Source organism: Sphaerodactylus townsendi, linkage group LG16 (assembly GCF_021028975.2).
Source record: "Sphaerodactylus townsendi isolate TG3544 linkage group LG16, MPM_Stown_v2.3, whole genome shotgun sequence".
Lineage (NCBI taxonomy): Eukaryota > Metazoa > Chordata > Lepidosauria > Squamata > Sphaerodactylidae > Sphaerodactylus > Sphaerodactylus townsendi.
In genome coordinates, this window is record NC_059440.1 from 27041708 (window position 1) to 27066402 (window position 24695).

Consider the following 24695-nt stretch of genomic DNA (forward strand, 5'->3'; position numbering starts at 1 on the left):
ATCTGCTCTTAACCACTACCCCATGCTGGCTCTCAAGAAGTTGGCAGAACCCTTTCCTTCTGACAGCTGCAACTGGATGGAAATCTGCTACGAAATGGACATTCAGTCCGAAAAGACATTTTGTTTTCTGCACTGCAGTTTGGAAGGACCAAGAAAGGCCGGAGTACACAGCTGTCGAACGGAGGAGGATTCTTTTCTTTTTTAAGCAGGCACAAAATGAAAGGCAACCTTTTTCTAAGCATTCGTTCGTTCTGTTCACCATTCACTGTAATTCCTTTTGGCAGATGGTTCCTGCAAATGCCCCGGGGATGTTTTCTTATTGCTTCTTGTGCACCGAATAGAAGCAGCGCATGGTAGCAGGCATCCGGGAAGGAAAAGGTTAGGCTAAAGCCATTCTCCATGAAGTGCTTGATCAAAAAATATATTTTTGTTAAAGTAGGGGAGTTTTCAGAAATGGCCTGCTTCACCTGCAGCCTGAAGTGGTATAGTCCACATAAACACAGCCCCAAACACTCTGTGATAAGGCTAGGATGTGTATAGTGCACCAACCCCGATACTTACAGGATGGCAATATAGATCGGCATACTTCCACTCTCTTCTACAAATGGAAGCATGTTGGGCATGCCGTGGGGATCCCACAAAATTACAGCTCATCTCCAGGTGACAAAGAAGAAGAGTTCGGATTTATATGCCCCCTTTCTCTCCTGCAAGGAGCAGCAGTGGCATAGGAGGTTAAGAGCTCGTGTAATCTAATCTGGAGGAACCGGGTTTGATTCCCAGCTCTGCCGCCTGAGCTGTGGAGGCTTATCTGGGGAATTCAGATTAGCCTGGGCACTCCCACACACGCCAGCTGGGTGACCTTGGGCTAGTCACAGTTCTTCAGAGCTCTCTCAGCCCCACCTACCTCACAGGGTGTTTGTTGTGAGGGGGGAAGGGCAAGGAGATTGTAAGCCCCTTTGAGTCTCCTGCAGGAGAGAAAGGGGGATATAAATCCAAACTACTACTACTAGTCCTCCTCTTCCTCTTCCTCTTCCTCTTCTTCTTCTTCTTCTTCTAATCTCCTTTCCCTCCCCCCCCAACCAACATCCTGTGAGGTGGGTGGGGCTGAGAGAGCACCGAAGAACTGTGACTAGCCCAAGGTCACCCAGCTGGCATGTGTTGGAGCGCACAAGCTAATCTAGTTCACCAGATAAGCCTCCACAGCTCAAGTGGCACAGTGGGGAATCAAACCCAGTTCTCCAGATCAGAGTGCACCTGCTCTTAACCACTACACCACGCTGGCTCTCACTAGTTCCCACAGAGAAAACAGATGCTTTGGAAGGTAGCCTCTATGGTTTTGTGCCCCACTGAAGTCCCTGTTCACCCCAGGTTCGATCCGCAAAGCTCAGGAGTTTCCCAACCTGGATCTGGCAGCTCTACAGCACATGGTATCTTTGGACCGTTCCCCACTCCTCCCGAAATTGGGTGGGAAACAAACTCTGTGCTAATTTAAATCGTGAAACGTGACCGACTGTACCTCCCCTTGCTGTTCTTCCAGGCCCAAATGGACGAGTTCAGACAGCTCAAAGAGACGCTTCAAAAGATGCCAAGTTTTAAGGAGGCGGGAGCAGTCAACGGGCAGCCTCCGCCAATCCTGTACGAGCGGCCCCAAGGGCCCGCCCAGGGCCTGTTGCAGCTTGCCGGAGACAAGGTGCTCTTTCCCTCTCCGAAATCCTTAGCCTGTCACGTCTGCTCGCTGTGTGCTTTCTTTTAGGACCGATATTTGTATGTGTCCCCCTTCCCCTGTTTAAATGTGCAGTTGGCCATACGAAAGAGTTCTCCTGTATGACTGGCTGTTGCCCGTTTTCTGGGTTACGTGGCCGTGGTCCGGTAGTTTTTGCTCCTGACGTTTTGCCGGCATCTATGGCTGGCGTCTTCAGAGGCATGTCATGGTCAGATATGCTTCTCTGTGCCAAATACAGCCAGCGTGGTTAAGAGCAGGTGGATTCTAATCTGGAGAACCAGGTTTGATTCCCCACTCCTCCACCTGAGTGGCAGAGGCTTATCTGGTGAACTGGATGTGTTTTCACACTCCTACATTTTCTGCTGGGTGACCTTGGGCTGGTCACAGTTCTCTCTGACCTCTCTCAGCCCCACCTACCTCACGAGGTGTCTGTTGTGGGGAGAGGAAGGGAAAGGAGCTTGTAAGCCACCTTGAGTCTCCTTACAGGAGGGAAAGGTGGGGCATAAATCCAAACTCTTCTTCTTCATCTATCGTGACATGCTTCTGAAGATGCCAGTCATAGATGCGGGCAAAACGTTAGGAGCAAAAACTACCAGACTACGGCCACATAACCCAGCAAACCCACAACTGCCAGTTGATTCTGGCTGAGGAAGCCTTTGACAACAACCTGCTTAGCCTATCAGAAGCCCTACCCCACCTGACCAGTTTCTAAAAACACTTGGAGCCAGGGAAGGTTCTTCTTCTTCATCTATCGTGACATGCTTCTGAAGATGCCAGCCATAGATGCGGGCAAAACGTTAGGAGCAAAAACTACCAGACTACGGCCACATAACCCAGCAAACCCACAACAGCCAGTTGATTCTGGCTGAGGAAGCCTTTGACAACAACCTGCTTAGCCTATCAGAAGCCCTACCCCACCTGACCAGTTTCTAAAAACACTTGGAGCCAGGGAAGGTTTCCATGGGCACCATGGCCCCCCCGGGTACCACGTCGGGGAACCCCTGGATTTTGCCACCTGCCATTCCTGTTCTTCTCTCTAGGCCTCCACAGGCAATGAGGAACAGCCACCCCTGAGTCCCCTTGGACAGGCTGCGGCTCACAGGGAGAGCTCCCTTGTAGCTCCGGCTCCAGATACCAAACGCCAGCAAGACGAGAACCTTCCTCGAGGCCAAGTTTCTCGAAGTAACGATAGACCTGGGCCTCAAGACAATGCGCCCCTTGGCCAGCTGGCACCCCCGCATGAACCTCGCCTGCCTCTTGCAGCTTGGCCTCCGCCAGGACAAAAGGAGGGCCACGTCATCCGTTTCACAAGGATGGTGAACAGTGTGCAGAGCATGAGCCAGGTAAGGAAACGGAGAGGTTCCAAATATTCTGCACTGGAGGCTGAACCCTGAAATGCTGGGGGACTCCTTGTGACCCCCTCTTTCTTTGATGCTGGCAGTTGACCCATGTCAGAATTTGAACTCCAGGCCCACCGTCACAAGAGTCGTGCAGAGTAGAACCAGGTATGTTTGCACTGTGCTACCCCCTTGTGGTGAGCCAGGGAGCGGCAGCTTTAAAAAGGACCCACGAGCTTGGATAATTATAGCTGTAATGTATGCATGTTCACAACTTTGTAATGAAATTCTTTTGGACGTGAGCCCCTTTGAGTTATCCAATTTATTTTTATTTACCGAAGTGTTCATCAATTGTCTTAGCTTGTTTTGTTTGTTCCTCGTCCCTCTTCTTTCTTTCTCTCGGGTAACAGACTTCGAACTCTTGTTTTGACAGACCCTGTCTTGTCATCCTGTGTTTCTCCATTGCCTTTAAACCGATTCTACTTGTATTTTGTTACTGGTTACCAGGGCAGTGTCATGGTTAAGGTGCCTGTTGTGGGGCGAGGAAGGGAAGGAGTTTGTAAGCCTTTTTGAGACTCCTTACGGTTGAGGAAAGTGGGGTATAAATCCAAATTCCTCCTCCTCCATCTGTTCTGCTTCTTCCGTGAGAGATACTTCTGCATGGGAAATCCATCTAGGCATGGCTGAGGAGATTCATCCAGGCGTTTTGGATCAAGGTAGCCCGATGGTAGTTTCTTCTGGGCTCAGCCATAGCAGAGGGTAGGGATGCTGCAGGCAAGCCAAACGCTGTCACAAGATGGTCCAGTCAAGGTCATTTAATGCCCGTCTCACAGTTGGATGAGTTGGCCCCCATCCCCTGCACCCAGGGGCGTACCGCCTAGGGGGACATATGGGGTCAAATGTCCCTGAGCTGTGGCCATTTAGTCATGTGGGGGTGGGGGAACGAAAAATGCTCAAGCTAATCTTGTTGTTGGTGGAAAATCGCCCCCCACACCCCTCCTCCTCCCGCCCCCCGGGTCCATACACTGACTTCAAGACCTAGTGCAAAAAAAGTTGTTTGGTTGTGGTGGGGGAGGGCAGGGGTCAGAAAACTCAGATTTTGCACTGGGCTACATTTTCCCTAGATACACATCTGCCTGGGTCTACTTCAACAGATATCGGCTCTCCCAGATATGCGGAGTAGGGTTTCTCCAACCTTGGCACCATAGTGCCTTTTAACTAGAAATGCTGGGTATTGTTTTCCGGTAGGATCAAAAGGCTTTGAAGATCATGCCGGAAGAAAGTGAGAAAAATGCCAATTCTCCCAGGATCGAGCATGGCGAGAAAGCAGAGGCTTCAAAGAAAGACCCCTCCATGGGAAAGGAGCGTGAACCCCGGGTGCAGAGGTAAGTGTTGTGAGGTCCGTGGCCGTCCGCTAGACTCTCCCTCCTATTGGATGTTACCATCTTCTTCCTCTATCCTTCATGGTAGCGGAGGTATCTTACAGAGGATACAGTCGATAGATCATCTTTGTCTTCCTACCCTGTTTCCCTGAATATAAGACATCCCCCAAAAATAAGACATAGTAGAGGTTTTGCTGAAGTGCAAAATATAAGGCATCCCCCGAAAGTAAGACATAGCAAAGTTTTTGTTTGGAAGTATGCCCAACGAACAGAACATAGAAAAATAAGACATCCCCTGAAAATAAGACATAGCGCATCTTTGGGAGCAAAAATTAATATAAGTCACTGTCTTATATTCAGGGAAACACAGTAGTTAGAGGGAGGATCTTCCAGGCTGTATCTTCGTGCCGTATCTTCCAGCTATCCCTGCTGTTAACTGTGATTTTTTTAAAAAAAGAATCTTGGGGATACAGGCTCAGAACTTCCCTTCTAGATGACTTTTGACCAATCGCTTCAAAAGTACCAGTCCACGCCAAAACAAAGCCCGTGTGCAAACTGCATGAGCGAAGATTAGATTCAATTTATTAGATTTATAGCCCATCTTTTCCCAACAACAGTCAAGTTCAGGGTGGGTCACATCATGGCTAAAACGATACATGTGAACCAGTAAAGTTTAAAACAATCTGTAAAATTGTAACTGTAAATCTCCCTGGCACCCTTAATGAAATTTAAACTCTAGCATAGGTGTCAAACTCGCGGACCTCCAGATGTTATGGACTACAGTTCCCATCATCCCCTGCCAGCATGATGCTGGCAGAGGATGATGGGAACTGTAGTCCATAACATCTGGAGGTCCGTGAGTTTGACACCTGTGAATGGGAAGCAGATGGGGAGTTAGAAAAGGAAAACAAACGCAAGAGGAAAAATGAACAAGAATTGACAAATGAGTGAATTAAGAAATAAATGAAAACAGTAACCAAAGTAAGGTAGGAGCAGGCAGCCCAACAAGATGAAACTGATGTGGCTTCAGCTGTAGGTTTGAAGGCCATGGATGGGAAGACCAGGAATAATTTATCAGGACGATTGACAAACCTGCCCAAATGGTGGAATTTGTCAGGTTGTTTCTGCAGCTTCCCAGCTCCCCCCTAGGAATAAAAATGCCAGCCTCTTTCCTCGAGTGTCGCTTGGGATCTTATTTCCCGCTTCAAACCGAGAAGCCTGCGTGATTCCAAAATCACATCTGCCCATCCGGAACAGCGAGAAACCCGGAACGATTCTGAGGTCTCTTTTCTCTCCTTCCACCCTAGTTGGCAAGACATAGTGAACAAAGTGAACGCCCAGATGGATGATGAACAGGTGCCCCGGCAAAGCCTTCTCCATCTGCCTGCCAGAGCCGAGCAAGCGCTGTCGAACCGCAATCGAATGCTGAGCGCCCAGCAGCAAGGGGCCGGACGGCAACAACCGCGAGCCGCTTGGGACGCAGGGAAAGGAGGGACAGATGAAGAGGAGCTTCAAATGGGTACTGCTTCTGTGATCTAGAGTGGGGGGCTGCCTTGATCCGGCACTGAGTTCGAGTTAAGAACCATAGCAAGGAGCTTTGGCAAGCCGGGCCGTTTTTGTAGCCATTCCGTCTGTTAAGGTTTTATCCCAGTTCTCCTCCAAGGAACTTTAAATGACGCTCATGCTTTCCCTATCTCCTTATTTTATCCTCACAACAACCCTGTAAGGTAGGCTAGGGGGAGAATTCCAAACTGTCCCATGGTCACCGAGCAGGCTTTAGGGCTGAGTGGAGATGTGAACCCAGGTCCCACCTAGTTCAATATATTAAGCATTGCACTAAACTGGCTCTTGGAACAGGACTGAGTTCTGTGGTCAGTGCGACGTAACGTTCTGCAGCTTGCTCATGACAAGCCACCTTGGGCCTAATTCAGACAGCATGGTGAGAGCCAGCGTGGTGTCGTGGTTAAGAGTGGGTGGATTCTAACCTGGGGAACCAGGTTTGATTCCCCACTCCTCCACCTGAGTGGAAGAGGCTTATCTGGTGAACCAGATGTGTTTGCGCACTCCTACATTCCTGCTGGGTGTTCTTGGGCCAGTTGCAGTTCTCTCAGGACTCTCTGAGCCCCACCTGCCTCACCAGGTGTCTGTTGGGGGGAGAGGAAGAGAAAGGAGCTTGTAAGCCACCTTTCAGTCTCCTTACAGGAGAGAAAGGTGGGGTATAAATCCAAACTCCTCCTCCTTCTTCCTTCTTCCTTCTTCTTCTTCTTCTTCTTCTTCTTCTTCTTCTTCTTCTTCTTCTTCTTCTTCTTCTTCTTCTTCTTCTTCTTCTTCTTCTTCTTCTTCTTCTTCTTCTTCTTCTTCTTCTTCTTCTTCTTCTTCTTCTTCTTCTTCTTCTTCTTCTTCTTCTTCTTCATTCAACTCTCACCCTTTGCCACTTTCATTCAAAATCCAGAGCCTGGAGGGATTTTTGTGTTCACAACTTTGGGGTAAAGCCCACAGCCATTTTTGGTTCCTGCCAGAGAATTATGGTGACTCGATCTGGCCACCTTTTCCCTAGGAAAAGAACGTAGGAAATAGCTGATTGCTGGGGGAAGCTTTGGCACCCCACCAAAGAGTTAGGTGTAAGTGCGGAGACCTGGGGGAAAAAATGAAGAGCCTCGTTTGGTGAACTGACCTCTCCGCCCTTCTCCACAGGGATCCGAAACTGGTCCCTTCTGCTTTAATTTGACCCACTTTTCAACAAGTCCCCTCAAAAGGATTTTCACTAATTGCTTCGCATCAAAGCCAAGATCCACACAGGAGGGAGGAGGCTCCCAGCATGGGGCAGAGGGGCCCGTCGGGAGTCTGACCTCCGTGTCTTTAATTTGGATTAACACCTGAGGAAGAGGCTTCCCTGCCCCTGCTACGAAGCCGTCTAATTGGATCCTTTTGACTGCTTCATCTGTATGTCGAGAGGGAGGCCAAAACTAAAAACCCAATTTCTTAACAATTCATCTGACAAACTCGTCCCACAAGATCGCTGGCTGTGGTGATGCCTGCTTTTGCTTTGGTTTAAGACATCTTTTAGCCTCCGGTTCTTCCGCATTAAAGCAGTGCATCTGGGAACAGGAGCGAAAATAAGCACAGCTTTGTGGATCAGACCAATGGCCCATCTGTTCAATTATTGTATTTCCCCCACCCCCACCCCCCCGTGGCCAACTAGATGCTCCAGAAGAGCCAGCAGCCGAAACACAGAAGCCTCAGCCTGCTCCAGCATTGCCTCCTTAGTTACTGATATACAGAGGTATACTGCCTCTGAATATGGAAGTTCTATTTAGCCAGAAAAGCTAGTTTCAGAGGGTGGCGAAGTTACTTTGCAGAAGAAACCTAGATTTGAGTCCAGTAGTACTTTAGAGACCGACAACATTTGGGAGGTAGAAGCTTTTGAGAGTCAGAGGAAGGGAGCTTTGGTTCTTGAAAGCTCGTAGGCGGGAAATCTTGTTGGTTTCTTAGGTGCTACTGGATTCGAATCCAGCCGTAACAGCTGTTGGTGGGCCAAGGCTCTGTCAATTTGTCTAATTCCCTTTTCAAGCCATTGTTGCTACGTTCTGTGGCAGTGAGTTCCACAAGTCAATGCTGAAAGCTGATTGAAGGCTCCAAACGTGGTTTCTAGCCTGTTCCCCCAACTGACCTGACATTTCAGCCAAAACCTCTATTGCTGTCACATTGGCGTTGGGAGTGTGCTTTTGGCTGCCATGATGGGTGGGACCTTGAACATTGGATGAGGGAGATGGAAACCCCAGAGTGTCATTTATATCTGCCGCAGTGGAGAACTTGGGGGTCCCAGAAGCTTGGTCCAGCCCCATATAGTAGCTTCCCGTCTGGCCCCTGGCATATCCTTCAGGCCTGCCTCCATAAATAAAGCGGGCCTGCTTGTTGCCATCGCGATGGAAGATGCAGCCATGCAGGTCCCTAAACTGGCTGAGCATCTGTGTTGTTTCCATGGTTACTGCCCAGACTCCAGCATCCTGAATGTACGGATTAGAAAAGGGCTGCCTGCTAACTCGGTTCTCTGTTTGTAAAAGGATCGGGCCGATACCTATTGTGCTGGTTTTCAGGTCCTCTGTATCACCCATGCTAGAATCCATAATCCGTAGTGCTTAAAAAGGCACCTGCAGAACTCTGCTCCTCCTTCTGGAAGCTTTGCGAATTCCTTGGGTGTCAAGTGAGCCCAAACAAAATCTCAATAATGTGGGTTCTCCTTTCCATCATTGCTGTTTCCGAATAGTAACACTTAGCAAATTATATAGTACCAAATGTACTTCCCACAACATGACCCTATCCCTCCTACAACAACCCAGTTAGGTTTGTCATGATTATTTATACAGCCAGGATTACATGTGAGACAATGTTATGGTTGCTGCCCCTATTTCCCAAGGTTAGTCCTCATTGCCCTTATTGGAACCTTTGGAGAGGCATTATTAAAACCGTGTTAGTTTCAAGCGGCCAGCAGCGTCTCTAAATAAGTTCAGTTTCCGAGAGGGGAAATGGATTCCTTGTCTTTTGTGTGCATCCAGGAAAGTGTATGAAGACGAGCACATATAAGAACCAATATCCTTTTGACTGAAATTTGTGCAGGACCATCCTTTTGGGAGTCAGTTAACAGAGAAATCCAGAAAACAAAAGCCATCTTTGGTTAAGACCAACACAAACAATATGAAAGAGTTTGCAAACTTTTAAATTTTTCTGAAGTTTTCATCAAGATTGCCCTCCAGGCCGGGACAGAATAATTGCATTTAGGTCCTGCAGCAAGCTCCGTGGCAGAGGGAAGATTTGAACTTGGGTCCTTCTGCTCCTAATCTACCACCTTAATCATTCCACCATACCACCTTATACCTTGGAGATACTTGTCATTGCAGTTAGTCCAGTAGAAATTGAGATGACAGTGTGGGAATTTCAGCAGTGCCCTCGAAATTACAAAAAAGTTCATTATGAAGGTGAAAAAATTAAGGACCTCGGGGGGGAGGGGAAAGTAGGAGTAATGAGGCACCTCCTGGCATAGTGCCAGGTTTCAGTGTTGTAACTTGGCATATTTGTATTTGTGTGTGCAGATGCTGGTATGATCGAGAGAGAAGAGAACCCTCGGAAGGAATCGGTGATCCAGGAACCTATGGTAAGAGGATAAAAGAAAACACTGACTTCCAAAACGCCCCACCCTGTCCCCAATACACAGGGTGTTTCGGGAGTGGGGCAAGGTGGGGTAGGGAGGGGGCGCACAGGTAGTTCATGTCCCAGGCGCAGTCTCCCCTCCCTCTGTCACTGGATCATGTCATCTAACTTTGTTACGAAAAGAAGATTAGAAAATTCACAGAGGATAGCTCTCCCTATGGCCGTTGGCTAGCAGATCTGCAGTTGTATTACCGATTAGCTTCTATATAGCGTATTTCAAAGTGCTTCTCATCTCTTGCCTTGGTGATCTTCACCACAGCCCTATTAGTGAGATCCGTGTTATTGGTCCTACGCGGCAGGCGGAAGGGCTGAGTCCGAGAGGATGTGACTTACCTAATGAGCTTCTGACCAAGATCATATTTCAGCCCAGGTCATAGCCAATGCTCTCAAGATAACGAACCCCAGTTAATGATTGTAAGAGCAGTCGCGCCACCCGTGGTTTGCACAACTGGCCCTTAAGTGTTGACAACTGGCCCTTAAGTGTTGACCATCACAGGGATATCACCAACTCCCTGATCCTCTTCAGGTGCCAGACAACGTTGCAGACCCTGCCCAGGACCCCAATAATCAAGGAGAAGATGAGTTTGAAGAGGCCGAGCTGGAGCGGCCCGACTTTGAAGAGAAAGCGGGCCAAGCCGGCCAACTTGGCCATACTGACCAGCCAGCTAAAGATGCCACAAAAGAGAAGTTCCAAAAGGTAACCGATCGGTTTTGTACGCTGGGCAAACCAGTTCCATCTCTGAGTCGGTAACGTTTTGAACTGGAGACCCTCGTTAAGGAGGCATCCAGTGTGGCACACGTTGGGCACCTTACTGGCCAGCACTACCTTTCCTAGTACCTACTGGCGCAAAAACCTTAACGGAGTGACCGAGAGTAAGTTGTTTGTATGCAAGACAGCAGTGGCGTAGTGGTTAAGAGCAGGTGCACTCTAATCTGGAGAACTGGGTTTGATTCCCCGCTCTGCCGCCTGAGCTGTGGAGGCTTATCTGGGGAATTCAGATTAGCCTGTGCACTCCCACACACACCAGCTGGGCGACCTTGGGCTAGTCACAGTTCTTCTGAGCCCTCTCAGCCCCGCCTACCTCACAGGGTGTTTGTTGTGAGGGGGGAAGGGAAAAAAGATTGTCAGCCCCTTTGAGTCTCCTATAGGAGAGAAAGGGGGGATATAAATCCAACTCTTCTTCTTCTTTTAAAGCAGTGTGTCCATTTTAAAAGGTTAAGCAGAGCTACTGCCTGAAATGTTGAGCAGTTACTATTAACCCCCCTCTTGGATGTTTTGTGGTTGGCGTCCCCTCCTTCGGCATCGTCACTCTATGTCAGAATTCTAAAGATGCCCCAAAACCGTTGGGGAATCCCTGCTACAAAAAACCTTAGCGTTTTACCCTCTGCTAAGAAAATTATTTGCTGCTTAACAGCGCCCCTACTACATGTGGACAGAGGGTGAAATTGCAGCTGCAAACTCAGTGAAGTCAAGTGAGAAAGGAGGAACCAGCACGGTCCCACCTGGTCCCATGAAACTTTTGAGTCTGGTTGTACAGTCTGAGTAGCCTCCAGCTGTTGGACACAGAAGGAACTGTTCTCGGACCGCCCTGTTGCCTGATACTTGTCCTCCTGCTTCCTTGGCTTGCTTCCATGACGATTATCCCCAAGTCAAGCTCAGAAACACTAGCTTGTTTTGACAGGCTGCCGCGCTTTCTCCGTTGCTTGTCCGCAAGGTGGCATTTTGCCTGTCAAAATCTAAAACGGGAAATTGGTAGGTTGGGTGCGTGTTCTTTCAAAAACAAAGACCGCTTGTGAGCTGGCGTTTGCGCGTCGAGCTTCGTAGCCTGTGGCTGCTTTTGGCTTTGGACTGGGGTTCATTTTTGGTGCATTGACATTGGGGATTTTTGCTACCTTAGAAGCCACGTTCTAAGAGAGTGATGGCATGGTAGGGTCAGTTGCCTGTCTCAAGGTGAAAAAGCTCACCGTATAGCATTCTCTCCATCTTAAACCAGCATGGCGTAATGGTTAAGAGCAGGTGCGCTCTAATCTGGAGAACCGGATTTGCCACTTGAGCTGTGCAGGCTTATCTGGGGAACCAGATTAGCTTGTGCACTCCAACACATTCCTGCTGGGTGACCTTGGGCTAGTCACAGTTCTCTCCAGGAGCTTCTGAGAAGTTTCCAAGCCAGGCCATAATACCAGACACCTTCCGTGATTTTTTTTTAATGCCTCAGCAATAGATGTTCAGGGGCACACTGTACCCCAAACCCACCTTTTCTTGTGACCTGTTTGCTGTTCCGTAGCTAGAAATAAGCATGTCTGAAGAGTGTTTCCGCTCTCTGCCCTGGTCTTTTCCCCCTACCAGGATGCTGCCGGACTGAGAAAGGCTGCAGACGATCCAGCGGACGATTATCAAGAAGACCAGGAGCAAGACCTGGTATGAAACCCAAAGTTGTTTTCTCTCTCTTGCCCCCTCTTTCTACAACTGCAAGGGGGAGTGTTAGCGAAACACACCCACGCGTACACACCCAAATGCGTGTTGTAAAGGCTGTGTTGTCTTTGAAGCCCTCAAAAGCTTACGAAGTCACTCAGAAAGTCGGCGAGTTCGTCCACGTTGATTTAGAGTGGTTCTTGGGCGGTGAAAGGTCTTTTCCCAACAACCGCCCTAAGATCCTTGAACCAAATATGTTAGGGATTGAAATGGTAGGCTCTACCACAGCCCGCCCCCCTCCCAATACGCAGCCACCTTGTCAATCCATCTGGCTCACAACTGCCTCCTGTAGTGGTGAAGAGCAGGTGCACTCTAATCTGGAGAACCAGGTTTGATTCCCCACTCTGCCACTTGAGCTGTGGAGGCTTATCTGGGGAACCAGATTAGCTTGTGCACCACAACACATGCCAGTTGGGTGACCTTGGGCTAGTCACGAGCTCTCTCAGCCCCACCCACCTCACAGGGTGTTTGTTGTGGGGAGGGGGAAGGGAAAGGAAATTGTAAACCCCTTTGAGTCTCCTTGCAGGAGAGAAAAGGGGGGATATAAATCCAAACTCTTCTTCTGGATCTGGCCCCCCGCCTCCCGCAGGTAGCCGGGAGGGACCTGGCAACCTTAGCTTCAGTGGAGGCCACTGAAAGCCAGAGAAGACTCTGGCAGAGCAGCAATCCTCGCTTGAAAACATAAAAAATGAACAGCCCTGTTTAAGCGCCTCTGTGGGTTGGTCACCTGTCGCTGGACCAGCAGGGAGTGCATTTTGGAAAGTAGGTCAGGCTGCTGTCTGAGCACATTACTTGGGCGGGTGCACTGGGTTGGAAGAGAGATGGGCGGTGGATGCCCAGTGCGTGAGAAGCGCAGGAAAAAGACGGCTCGGGCCTGGCCAGCGGGTGCAGCTTTGACACCCAATGGTAAAGCCTGGGCGCAGCAGCTCGCTTTGGGGTGACCAGCCTTGCTGGGTATCGGCTCAGGAGGCACCTGCCTGCCAGTGCGCCTCTAAGGCAACGGCCCGTTGTGAACTAACCATGCTGGTGTTAGTGGTTCACAGCCAGCATGGTGTAGTGGTTAATAGCAGGTGCACTCTAATCTGGAGAACCGGGTTTGATTCCCTGCTCTGCCACTTGAGCTGTGGGGGCTTATCTGGGGAACCAGATTAGCTTGTGCGCCACAACACATGCCAGTTGGGTGACCTTGGGCTAGTCACAGTTCGTTGGAGCTCTCTCAGCCTCACCCACCTCTCAGGGTGTTTGTTGTGGGGGGAGGGGAAGGGAAAGGAGATTGTAAACCACTTTGAGTCTCCTTACAGGAGGGAAAGGGGGGATATAAATCCAAACTTCTCCACTTCTTCTTGTATGAGGGAGGCGAGCCGTACACCAGGGGGAGAAGAGAGGGTGCCTCACGAAGATAAAGATGGGAAAAGACTGCATGCTGACCCTTGTAAACAATGGCCTGCAAGTGAAAATCTGACACATGGGGGAGAGGATGTCTTCCCTCGATTGGTTCTTGACACCCTGCTTTTCCAGATGCAAGGAGTCCTTCTTTGCCACGTTCGGGTGGGGGATATTGAGCTCTCCAAACTTGTGTCCTGATGCTTTCTCCATGCATTGGTGCTGTATTTCGATCTCGCTTCCTATGTTTCCTCTATTCTCTATGACCGCAGGAGGACCACGGAGGTGAGGTGGAAGATGCTGACGACCTGGAGCCGGTCCGAGGAGCCAAAGGCCACGCAGAAGGAGTCGGCAAGAAAGATGATTACTATTGAGGATTTTGGCAGCCTGGGGGAGATCAGAGAAGAAGCTGGAAGGGGGACCCGGCCTGGAGCTTGTGGCGAGGGAACGGGGCTTGTGGCTTGAGCCTCGACCCCAGATGGCCCGCACTGCTAGAAGATAACACTGAAAACGCAAACACAGAAGTCTCTGTGTATCCAGATAGTGAGTCCAGGTTGGCCTATAAGACAGGTGAACTCTCTGAATAGTAGACTTTCCCTCCCTCCCTCCCTCTCTTTCTGTGATTTCTTGAGGGAGGGGGGGAAATCAAGATTTCTCTTTGGAGGATTGCCCCCTCCCTGTTTCAGAGTTATTTTCTAAGATTTGAGATGGGGAGGGGAGGAGACGCCAACTTTTGCGCGACTCCATTATCCTCGGCCTGCTTGCGTCGGCCTGTTTCCTGTAGTCCTGGACTCGCTCAGGCGCTCTTTAATTCAAGGTCTATCTTTATATATAAAAACAAATTCTTTTGGTACCAAGGTGTGGCTGCATTGTTGTCTGTTTTATTATGGGCAGGGGGAGTGGGGTAAATGTTCCCAGTAGGGTTGCCAGCTTCCAGGTGGGGCCTGGAGGCAGTCGTGTAGCTGTAACGGGACAGGAGGCGTGCTGCTCCCCCACAGCCTTCCCCCTTCCCCGCCAGGTGCAGCAGGAGCGGAAACCACAAGGATAAGGTGACCAGATGGTCACCTTTGTGAACCGGGACGGGTGGGTAGGCGGGGGTACGTGCAGCCGCAGGAGCGCACGGCCTTCTGGGGTGCTCCCATTTCCCACCCTGTCACAGGGCGGGAAATGGGAGCCCCCCAGAAGGCCATGTCCTCCTGCGGCCGCGCGCGCGGGAGGCTGCCGCACTGCCTTGCGTTCCAGAAGGCAGTGCGGCAGCCTTTCAAAAACTGGGACACTTGAAAAAACCCGTAGGACGCGGGACGAATTGTTTTAAGGTGGGACTGTCCTGCCAAAAGCGGGACGTCTGGTCAGCCTACCCAAGGAGGCCTCTGCAGGAGTTGGAGCTCCCAAGGTCTCCTGGGAAGTGTAGCTCTTTGCAGCTGACTGAACTAAGGTAAGTGGGGCGGGGCTCCGCAGGCGGGCATAACACTAATGCAAGCCTAATTTATTTTTTGTTACAATTTTGGGAACAATTTATGACTGAATTAATTAAATAATAAGTTAGGGTTAGGGTTAACACAAGGGCAGGGGCTCGGGCTTGCCTTAGTGTTACGTTGAGTTCTAGGGTGCAGTCTGTGAATAGGGCTATGGTCAGTTTCAGGTTTCGGGTTTTTATAGCAATTTTGGGAACAATTCATGACTGAAAAAATTAAATAAAAATAATAAGTTAGGGTTAGGGTTAAGGTTAAGGTTAAGGTTAAAGCAAGGGCAGGGGCTCAGGCTTGCCTTAGTATTATGTTGAGTTGTAGGGCGCAGTCCGTGAATAGGGCTATGGTCAGTTTCAGGTTTTTATAACAATTTTGGGAACAGTTTATGACTGAATAAATTACATAAAAACAATAAGTTAGGATTAGAGTTAAGGCAAGGGCAGGGGCTCTGGCTTGCATTAGTGTTATGTTGCAGTGGTATATTTGCCTATTGGACAAGGTGGGCAGTTGCCCAGGGCGCTCCCTTGTGGCAGGTGCCAAAAATGCAGGTTCATTTGTGGGTTTTTTTGGTATTTTTAGCATTTTTCCGTTTTTGGCCTGCAGGGGATGCAGGTTTTAGGCTAGCAGCACCAAAATGTCACGGATTCTTCGGGAGACTCTCCTGATGATATCACCCAGGTTTGTTGAGGTTTGGTTCAGGGAGTCTAAAGTTATGGACTCCCAAAGGAGTGCCCCCATCCCCCATTGTTTCCAATGGGAGCTAATAGGAGATGGGGGCTACACCTTTGAGTGTCCATAACTTTGGACCCCCTGATTCAAACTTCACCAAACCTGGGTGGTATCATCAGTATGGTCCCATGAAGATACTCTGATATTTTGGTGTTGCTATCTTAATAATTGCACCCCTGACATCAGGCACCCCCTACATTTCCCCAGATTCTCCTTTTAAATCCACCCCCTTCCTGCCAATGCTTGTTTTCTTTCTTTCTTTTATTCTCTCAATGCCTAATAAAAGTTATTATTATTATTAAATCCACCCCCTTCGGCATGGATTTAAAGGGTGAATCTGAGATCCCCAGTTTAAACATTGAAAGTGATGCTGTTCAGTGTGGGGGAGAATAGCATCAATTTCAATTTTGTTTAAACTGGGGACCCCAGATTCTCCTTTTAAGGTGGATTTAAAAGTAGAATCTGGGCTCCCTAGTTTAAACACTGTTGAAAATGATGCTGTTTGGGGGTGGATTCCAGCATCACTTGTTTAAACTAGGGAGCCCAGATTCTTCTTTTAAATCCACCTTAAAGGGAGAATCTGGGGTCCCCAGTTTAAATAACATTGAAAGTGATGCTGTTTCCCCCAATTGGGGGGACTGGATACAACACCATAAAAATGTTTTCATAGCAGTAATAAAACATTTTGAAAGCATTTTGAAAATGTTTTCAAAAAAATTATTTCTGCTGTGTGGCATGGCCCAATGCTGTGTTCAGATTTGTGAGTTGGGGCATGTTCTATAATGTGATGGTGACTTTGAAATTACCTGCAGTAAAAAAAAATCATTGTTTGTCACAGTGGGGGAGGGCTGCTGCCCGGGGAGGCAGGGTGGGGTGGGGGCACCAAACTCAGGTTTTGCCTACAGGTTCCAGTTTGCCTAGATACGCCTCTGTTGTATAAAGCTGTTCCTTTAGGTGCCTATTTAGAGGGTACTGGGCACAGTATGGACAACTCCGTAGGGGTGTCCTGTCGCTCTGGCCACTTGGTGGAGCAGCCCAGGACATTGCTGCAGGCCCACCAAGATGTTAACACAGCCACCGCTGTGTTCTGTTCTTTCCTTTGGAATTCTGATTTAAATGCACGCCGGCCCCTGCCTGCCTGCTATAAATAGCACTTTCCAAACAGATTAAGCACAAGCTAATTCATCTGCCAGGCCATGTAGCAGTCAAACGACGACCCTTGTTCGGTCCTGCACGTCCCTCCCACCAGCCGATGTCTTGATCGAAGGCAACGCGGTCTGGTTTTTTGACGTGACCGTTTTCCTATCAGAGCCTCCGCCGAGAAATGAGTAATGGGGATGGATTTTCGGCTCCGGCCTTTTCAACTTCCTTCATTTCTGCCAATCTTCTCCGCCCGGCCGTGTTGTCCGAAGCCTAACCACCTGGCGGGCAGCAGCTTCCACCAGAGGGATCTGAGGTTAAAGCTTGTGCCAGTTGGAGGGCTCTCTGAGCAGGAATTGCTAAATTCGAATGGATGCTTGACTAGGGCCTCACGTCAGGCATTGCTAAGCCCTTCTACGGGTGACGACAGCTAGGGGAGGAACCGCGGAAATTAGACTCACATGACAAAACCCAATTCAGAGGTGTCTGATTTAATCTAATCATTCCTGTCTCTGCATTCTGGCTTCCCGAAGTCTCTAGCAAATGCAGGCTTCTGAAATCCAGAAGAGAGAGGTTTGTTTCACACATGTAGTTTAAGAAGGGCGGAAGCAAGCTGGAGTGTGGAGGGCAATGGAGGACGGTGAAGGGTCTGGAGCATGCAGTGTGGAGCTTTCCACTCCTTGCACCCAGGCAGAGCCGAGCCCAAGACAGGGTTTATAGAGGACCCCCTTGCTAATGTGGCCAGGATCCTGAAAAGACTCAGCCACTGATTGTACGTTCCTGCGCTGCAGGGGGTTGGACTCTTCCAACTCTATGATTCTGTGACTCTGTGATCCTCTGACATTGCTGTTTCTAACTCGCAGAGAGCCTTCGCCATATCAAGCTGCAAGGCGGGCGCTTCTCCTTTTAGGAGGAAGAGTTTGGATTGATATCCCCCCTTTCTCTCCTGTAAGGAGACTCAAAGGGACTTACAATTCTGTCACTCTCTCTTCAACTCTGTGGAAGGTTTCACGTGAGCCATCTTCAAACTATATGTCAAAGGGTCTAATTTAGGTGAGCTGGTTTGTGGGCTAAATCTTGATTGGACACTCCCCGGGTTGACCGAGACGGGTTGTGTCTTAAGCGCCCCCTTCCCCTTTTTGGTTTCTCCTGGGACCCCAAACCAGCACAATGTCGAATATCCTCAGTTCTGCCAGTGAGTCTCTCTTTGTCAGCCTTTATAGCAAGGTGTCCCCTCTTAAAATATCCACGGCTGCATCCTTTCTAAAAATGGGATGGGACCAGAACTGTAATCTAATTAGCTTTCTTTCACCCAGAGGGAAAAAACCAAAAAGCAATAACAACATGGGATTTATTTTTGCTGAGCTTTCTATGCAGGTTCCCCACCCCCCCACCCCTCCCAGCATGTGACCATCCAGCAATTTTTGAACAGAGGGCAAGCTCGCCCTTTGGGAATTGACAAACTTGAGATTCCAAGGAAAGCACTTTTATAGAAACAAACAAAACTTTTCAGAGGTGTGAAATTCTGGAATAGCCCAGGAAAAGGAGGAGGAGTTTAGATTTATACCCCCCCCCCTTCTCTGCTATAAGGAGACCAAAGGGGCTTACAATCTTCTTTCCCTTCCTCTCTCCCACTACAAACACGCTGAGAGGTGGGTGGGGCTGAGGGAACTCCGAAGAACTGTGACTAGCCCAAGGTCACCCGGCTGGCATGTGTTGGAGTGCAAAAGCTAATCTACTTCACCAGATAAGCCTCCACAGCTCAAGCGGCAGAGCAGAGAATCAAACCCAGTTCTCCAGATTAGAGTGCACCTGCTCTTAACCACTACGCCACTGCTGCTCTTGATAGACTTCTCTTTCACAGATATGACAACTCTGCCTTTCAAGTCACCTACGTTGAAGACTTTTGCTATGTCTCATGACAGGGAATGTTGAAAGTGATTCATTTGTCCTTTTGCTTATTCAAACCCATAATTTATCAATTTTACTGCCTCACCCCAAATTCTGGAGCCGCTACAGACTATCCCTTTCCTCTGTTCATTTGGAACATCTGTTCATCTTTGGCGGATCTTTGGAAGCCATATATCAGTCTTTTTGGGTCCCTACAGCATCTGTGAATTCAGACCCACACTAACCAGACTCTTTGCCATTTATGGGTCGCCTTCCCATCACCCCCAACCGCCAAGGAGCTCTGGGTGCAAATTATCCAATGTTCTGTATGCAAAGTCTGTCCTCTGCCCCACAGCAAGGGTCCCCCTTGAGAGCAAATCGTGGTGGTGGGGGGAAACAGGAGCTGTAAAGACCCTTGGTTTGACCTCATCTGTCGACTGTATTCCATTAGATAGATTGCATTCTAAAATTGGCTCCATTTGCAGCCAAGATGGCCAGGTCCCCAGCAATATTTTATTAATGGCTGCTTTTGCAAAGTGCTCCGTGTTCTTGGGGAGGGAACGGGTCTCGAAGAGCAGCCAAGTGCTTAATGGAACGCAAGGGCAGCTATCTATCAAAAGCAGTGCTCCAAATAATCACATTTTCCTGGTCTGGGCACATAATTTTTCCTCCCTTTTTCTTCTTTTTTTGAATTGGGTTCTGGAAACTAATGGAAAGGAGTACCAGGAAAAATAAGCCTTTCGCAGGGCAGCCCCGAGAAGGGAGTGTGCCAAAAGGCCTGAGTCACTTTAGTGCGGGGAAGACGGGATGCCAATAATCGGGAGTATAGGTAGGTCACCACGAAAAGCAGAGGGAATGCCCAGAAGGAGGGCTTCCCCTGCCCTACATGGGAAGGCCAAGAGAGGGATTTCACGGAGACATTTTAGGAGAAGCAGCAATTGGACAAATTCTGATTCAGTAAAATGGCAATAATAGGCTGGTTGTTGTGGGGTTTTTGAATTTTTGAATTGCACATACAGTGAGTGGGGTGGGGTGGGGTGGAAGTAATCTTTTTAATGCTTACAGTGTCTGATGGTCTTAAAAGAGCCAGTCTGATGTAGTGGTTAAGAACAGGTGGATTCTAATCTGGAGAACCGGGTTTGATTCCCCACTCCTCCACCTGAGTGGCAGAGGCATATCTGGGGAACCAGATGTGTTTCCGCACTCCTACATTTCTGCTGGGTGGTCTTGGGCTAGCCACAGTTTGTGCAGAACTCTCTCAGCCCCACCTACCTCACCAGATGTCTGCTGTGGGGAGAGGAGGGGAAAGGAGCTTGTAAGTCACCATGAGTCTCCTTACAGGCAAGTAAGGTGGGGTGTTAAATCTTCTTCTTCTTCTTCTTCTTCTTCTTCTTCTTCTTCTTCTTCTTCTTCTTCTTCTTCTTCTTCTTCTTCTTCTTCTTCTTCTTCTTCTTCTTCTTCTTCTTCTTCTTCTTCTTCTTCTTCTTCTTCTTCTTCTTCTTCTTCTTCTTCTTCTTCTTCTTCTTCTTCTTCTTCTTCTTCTTCTTCATCCTCATCCGGCCCTGGTTCAAGACGAATGAATGAATGGCTGAGAACGAACGAATGAATGACAGACAAGGAAGCCAGATCAGCTGCAGTTGGAGAGCTGCAGGGATGCAGAACAATGCCAAGAGGGGAGGAGGATAGTTTTCCTTGCCGGGTCTCCCTCCTGCACCGCGGCGCGGCGAGAGTTAAGGGCCGCCGGGGGGAGGGCCGCTGGGCGGGCCGGACGGCGCGGCCCCCCCCCCGCGCCCCCCCCAAGCCGGCGAGGAGGCGCACAGGCGGCACGGCCGTTTCGGAGCGGCCCTGGGAAGATGCGCGTGCCGCCTGCCCGGAGGAGGGGCGGCGGCCGGGGCGGACCCTCGGCGCCCCGCTAGAACGCCGTCCCTGCAGAGCAGGCCATGCTGCTGGCGCTGCTGCTGGCGCTGCTGGGCCTGGAGGCGCCGGGCGCTGGGGGGGCCTCGGTGGCGGGGGTCTCCCCGGCTGCTCCTCCGGGCGAGGCGGGCGAGGCGTGGTGCCCGTACAAGGTGGCGCTGAGCGGCGGGCGGGAGCGGCTGTGCTTCCGCCGCCCGGCGCGGGGCTTCCAGTGCGCGCCCCGCCGGTGCCAGGCGCACCGCTCCCCCGGGAGGGCCCTGGTGGCCAACGCGCTGCTCAACGGCAGCGTCCTGCTGCAGTGGGCCTGGCCGCCCCCCGGCGCCCCCCCGGCCGGGCCCCCCGTGCGCGGCTTCTCGCTGGCCTGCTCGTGGGAAGGCGCCTACACGCGTTTCCCGTGCGAGGCCGTGCAGCTGGGCGCCGCCTGCCGGGACTACCTGCTGGCCGAGGCGCACGGCGGCGTCCGCTACCGGCTCTGCCTGCGCGCCCTGGGCGGCCCCTCCGGCCCCAACGGCAGTGCTGCCGAGTGCGTGGAGTTCACCGTCCCGCCGGCCGGCCTGCGGGACCTCGTGGTGGCCATGGCGGCCGTCGGCGGCGCCATCTGCGTCATGCTGGTGCTCATCTGCCTGCTGGTGGCCTACCTGACCGAGAACCTCGCCGCCGCCCCCGACCCGGCCCCCGCCGCCGCCGCCCCCCGGGGACCGGGCTCGGCCAAGAGGGCCCCCTGAGCCGCCCGGCGGCGGCGCGACACCTCCCGGGACGCTCCCTCGGGGACGCTGCGGTCAGCACCTGGACGGCCAGGTAAGCAGCCCCGGCAGGGATTGTGCTCTGGGATTGAATTTGCAAGCAGAGTTTCCCCTGCGATCCCGTGCCCGCTTGTGCCGGAGCCACCGTAGGTGGGAGTGGTAGAAAGGCGCAACACCTCCCGGGACGCGCCCTCGGGGACGCGGAAGCCACCCGGCTGGCCTGGACGCCCAGGGCGGCCAGCTTTGATGCCCTGCCATTGGGCTTGCAACCAGCCTCCCCTTTAGTGCTGCGTGCTCTCCCGTGCCCACTTAAGCTGGTCCTTCTTAGACGGGGGAGCTGGGAAGTGGTGGTGAGGGGTGACTTATAGGGTGTTGGAGGCAAGCCATGTTCAGAAAGGGTTTGCCACTTCCTGCTTGCCAACAGACTCTCCGCTTTCTTTCAGGCAAATCTAAGGTGGATCCAAGCATCTTAGATCAAGTATATCTAAGCTGGGTGCCTCTTCCCCAGTCAGTGATGGGGAAATCTTTTTATGGGAAAGGGCTGATGTTGGCCACCTGGGAGCCAGCCTTTCTGAACTGAATTGGTCAGGGCTTCGACCGGGGCGAATGCAAACAGTGCCAGGTGTGATCTCCTGTCCACCTGAGCCTGTGCCCGCTTGGCGGGGGGGGGTGCCCTCAGGTGTTGAGCTGGGGGGAGCTACCGTAGGTACCCAGGGCAAAACCTGAACTCACTTTTTTGTTGGTTGTGCAAAGCTCTGCCTTTGCGTGTAAAGACTGGCTGAAGAGGGACACATTTTTTAGCTTTTCTGTTCTAGCAAGTTTGGGGTAAGGTCAGTCACTGCTTTTGGATGCCTTTAAGCCCAGTGGGGTTGTGAAGATTTCTGGGGCCAGGCAGCGGGTTGACACCTGGGAACCTTTGCTTTCCTTTCCAACAATCTGATGGGCACCGGACCCCCATTTATTCCCCACTCTTTAATTTTTCAAACAAGAAAGCCAATGTGATTTTTGGGCTGTATCAATAGTAGCGTCAAGAAAGCCAATGTGATTCCCTATGAGGAGAGGCTGCAGCGTTTGGGACTCTTTAGTTTGGAGAGGAGACGTCTGAGGGGGGATATGATTGAAGTCTATAAAATTATGCATGGGGTAGAAAATGTTGACAGAGAGAAATTTTTCTCTCTTTCTCACAATACTAGAACCAGGGGGCATTCATTGAAAATGCTGGGGGGAAGAATTAGGACTAATAAAAGGAAACACTTCTTCACGCAACGTGTGATTGGTGTTTGGAATATGCTGCCACAGGAGGTGATGATGGCCACTAACCTGGATAGCTTTAAAAGGAGCTTGGACAGATTTATGGAGGAGAAGTCGATTTATGGCTACCAATCTTGATCCTCTTTGATCTGAGATTGCAAATGCCTTAACAGTCAAGGTGCTCAGGAGCAGCAGCAGCAGCAGGCCATTGCGTTCACCTCCTGCATGTGAGCTCCCAAAGGCACCTGGTGGGCCACTGCGAGTAGCAGAGAGCTGGACTAGATGGACTCTGGTCTGATCCAGCTGGCTTGTTCTTATGTTCTTAAGAAATGCACTACCTCAGAGTGTGGCGGAGTCTCCTTCTGTGGAGGTTTTTAAACACAGGCTGGATGGCCACCTGTCAGGAGTGCTTTGATTGTGTGTTCCTGCATGGCAGGGGGTTGGACTGGATGGCCCTTGGGGTCTCTTCCAACTCTATGATTCTAAGACAGCGCTCTCCTTCTTTCCAGACAGCCTTTGGATGGATCCATGCTCCAGAGGGTGCTGCCCGGAAACGCCTGCTTTCCATAGAGTTTCTCATCTGCACTTCAACAACGGGTCGGCGCTCTCATTCAATAAGCAGCACTGCTGTCCAGATAAGAGGGGAAGCTGATGCCAACAGCATCCGCAAAGACCAGCAGTATCCAGATCCACATGCAGGGCCTCTTCATCCATTGTGAAACGAGCGGTTCTCAGTCGACAAACGGCCCTCCACATCCCCAGCAGCGACCGGAAAGACATCTCAAAGGACGAGACCAACGTGTCTCTATTCGGCTGGCATCTGATCACTTAATATTCTCGTAACTGGTTTTAGAGAGTTACCAGCATCACAGACTGATAAGAGTTGCTCCACAGCTGACGGCGGAACCCCAGATCAGATGTAAATATGACATTCCGGGTTTTGAAGCAACTTTTTGGAAGTTTTCTATGCTGTTGGGAGCAGTGTTCTGTTCGGGTGGGGTAGTTTCCAGCAATACTCAAATCTCAAAGCAACTCCCGGTATGTTTTGTCCTCCAGAGTTTGGTTCTCAGCACAAAGAGATGGATCTCTTGGGGGGAAAAAAAGTAATACCATATTTTTTAAATACACAAACGTTCTGTCCGAATTCACTTGTTCCAGATAGTTGTAAGAAGTTGTTTCATGTCAAATTCACATCACTTTTGTGTCACATGAGGTAAAGTGGAGATGGCAGACAGTTACTGCGTCCCGTATGTCTCAAAAGGTCTTTAGCGATGGATGGGTTTTTTAGACTTTGCTTCTAAAAAGGCCAGTTGAATGCAGATAAGTTTTGCTTGCTGGATTCCCTGTGGGTCAGTAGCTAGGGAAGTGCGTCTTTTTTTTCAGCCGTAGGTACAAATCACTTTATTTTAGGGCCCAACTACGAATCATGGAGTTCTGGAACTCCACTGCTGTGTTTTGTCACTCAAGGGCAACCAGGGACGTAGCTGGATTGGAGCCAAGGGACTAGAGAAGGGAAGGCGATATAATTTTCCCTCCCTGTGCTGTTTCCCTTATCAAAAACGCCTCCTACTTTTAGCTGGGGGGGGGGGAGGAGAAAAGGAGAATTTGGATTTATATCCCCCCTTTCTCTCCTATAAGGAGACTCAAAGGGGATTGCAATCTCCTTTTCCTCCCCCCCCCCGCCCACAACAAACACCCGGTGAGGTGGGTGGGGCTGAGAGAGCTCCAAAGAACCATGACTAGCCCAAGGCCACCCAGCTGGCATGTGTTGGAGTGCACAGGCTAATCTGGTTCACCAGATAAGCCTTCACAGCTCAAGTGGCAGAGCGGGGAATCAAACCCTGCTCTCCAGATTAGAGTGCACCTGCTCTTAACCGCTACACCACATTGGCACAGAATAAGTATCTGTCTTTTTGTGTTCCCAGGTGGCTTGCGGGCATATCTGATATGGGAAATGGCATAGAAGAAAGGGTTATTCTCTGCTCCCCAAGTCCTGTGATCCTCATCTGGATCTCTCATACCCCGAGTGCTTTTTAGAGCCAAATACCGTGTC

General features: G+C 50.4%; 2 protein-coding genes across 7 annotated transcripts in view; both read left to right on the plus strand.

The window, feature by feature from the left end:
- Positions 1-14363, plus strand: part of LOC125445871 (Golgi integral membrane protein 4-like) — a 37418-nt gene extending 23055 nt beyond the window's left edge. For 2 of the 5 annotated variants that reach the window (XM_048519290.1, XM_048519291.1), the window contains 8 exons: positions 1538-1690; positions 2764-3066; positions 4309-4445; positions 5750-5961; positions 9533-9594; positions 10177-10347; positions 11998-12069; positions 13779-14363. In XM_048519290.1, the coding sequence (XP_048375247.1) occupies positions 1538-1690; positions 2764-3066; positions 4309-4445; positions 5750-5961; positions 9533-9594; positions 10177-10347; positions 11998-12069; positions 13779-13880 (1212 nt within the window). In that variant the 3' untranslated portion in view covers positions 13881-14363. The remainder of the gene's footprint in view (positions 1-1537; positions 1691-2763; positions 3067-4308; positions 4446-5749; positions 5962-9532; positions 9595-10176; positions 10348-11997; positions 12070-13778) is intronic. The other 3 variants (XM_048519293.1, XM_048519292.1, XM_048519294.1) reach the window with 3 other exon arrangements.
- Positions 14364-20424: 6061 nt separating this feature from the next.
- FNDC10 (fibronectin type III domain containing 10) lies at positions 20425-24332 on the plus strand. 2 transcript variants are annotated; one of them, XM_048518512.1, is made up of 2 exons: positions 20425-21446; positions 23156-24332. In XM_048518512.1, the coding sequence occupies exon 1, from the start codon at positions 20675-20677 to the stop codon at positions 21371-21373; it is 699 nt and encodes a 232-aa protein (XP_048374469.1). In that variant the 5' UTR covers positions 20425-20674; the 3' UTR covers positions 21374-21446; positions 23156-24332. The 2 variants fall into 2 exon arrangements, with proteins under 2 accessions (XP_048374469.1, XP_048374468.1); XM_048518511.1 differs by having other exon boundaries at positions 20428-21446; positions 23152-24332.
- Positions 24333-24695: the final 363 nt, after the last annotated feature.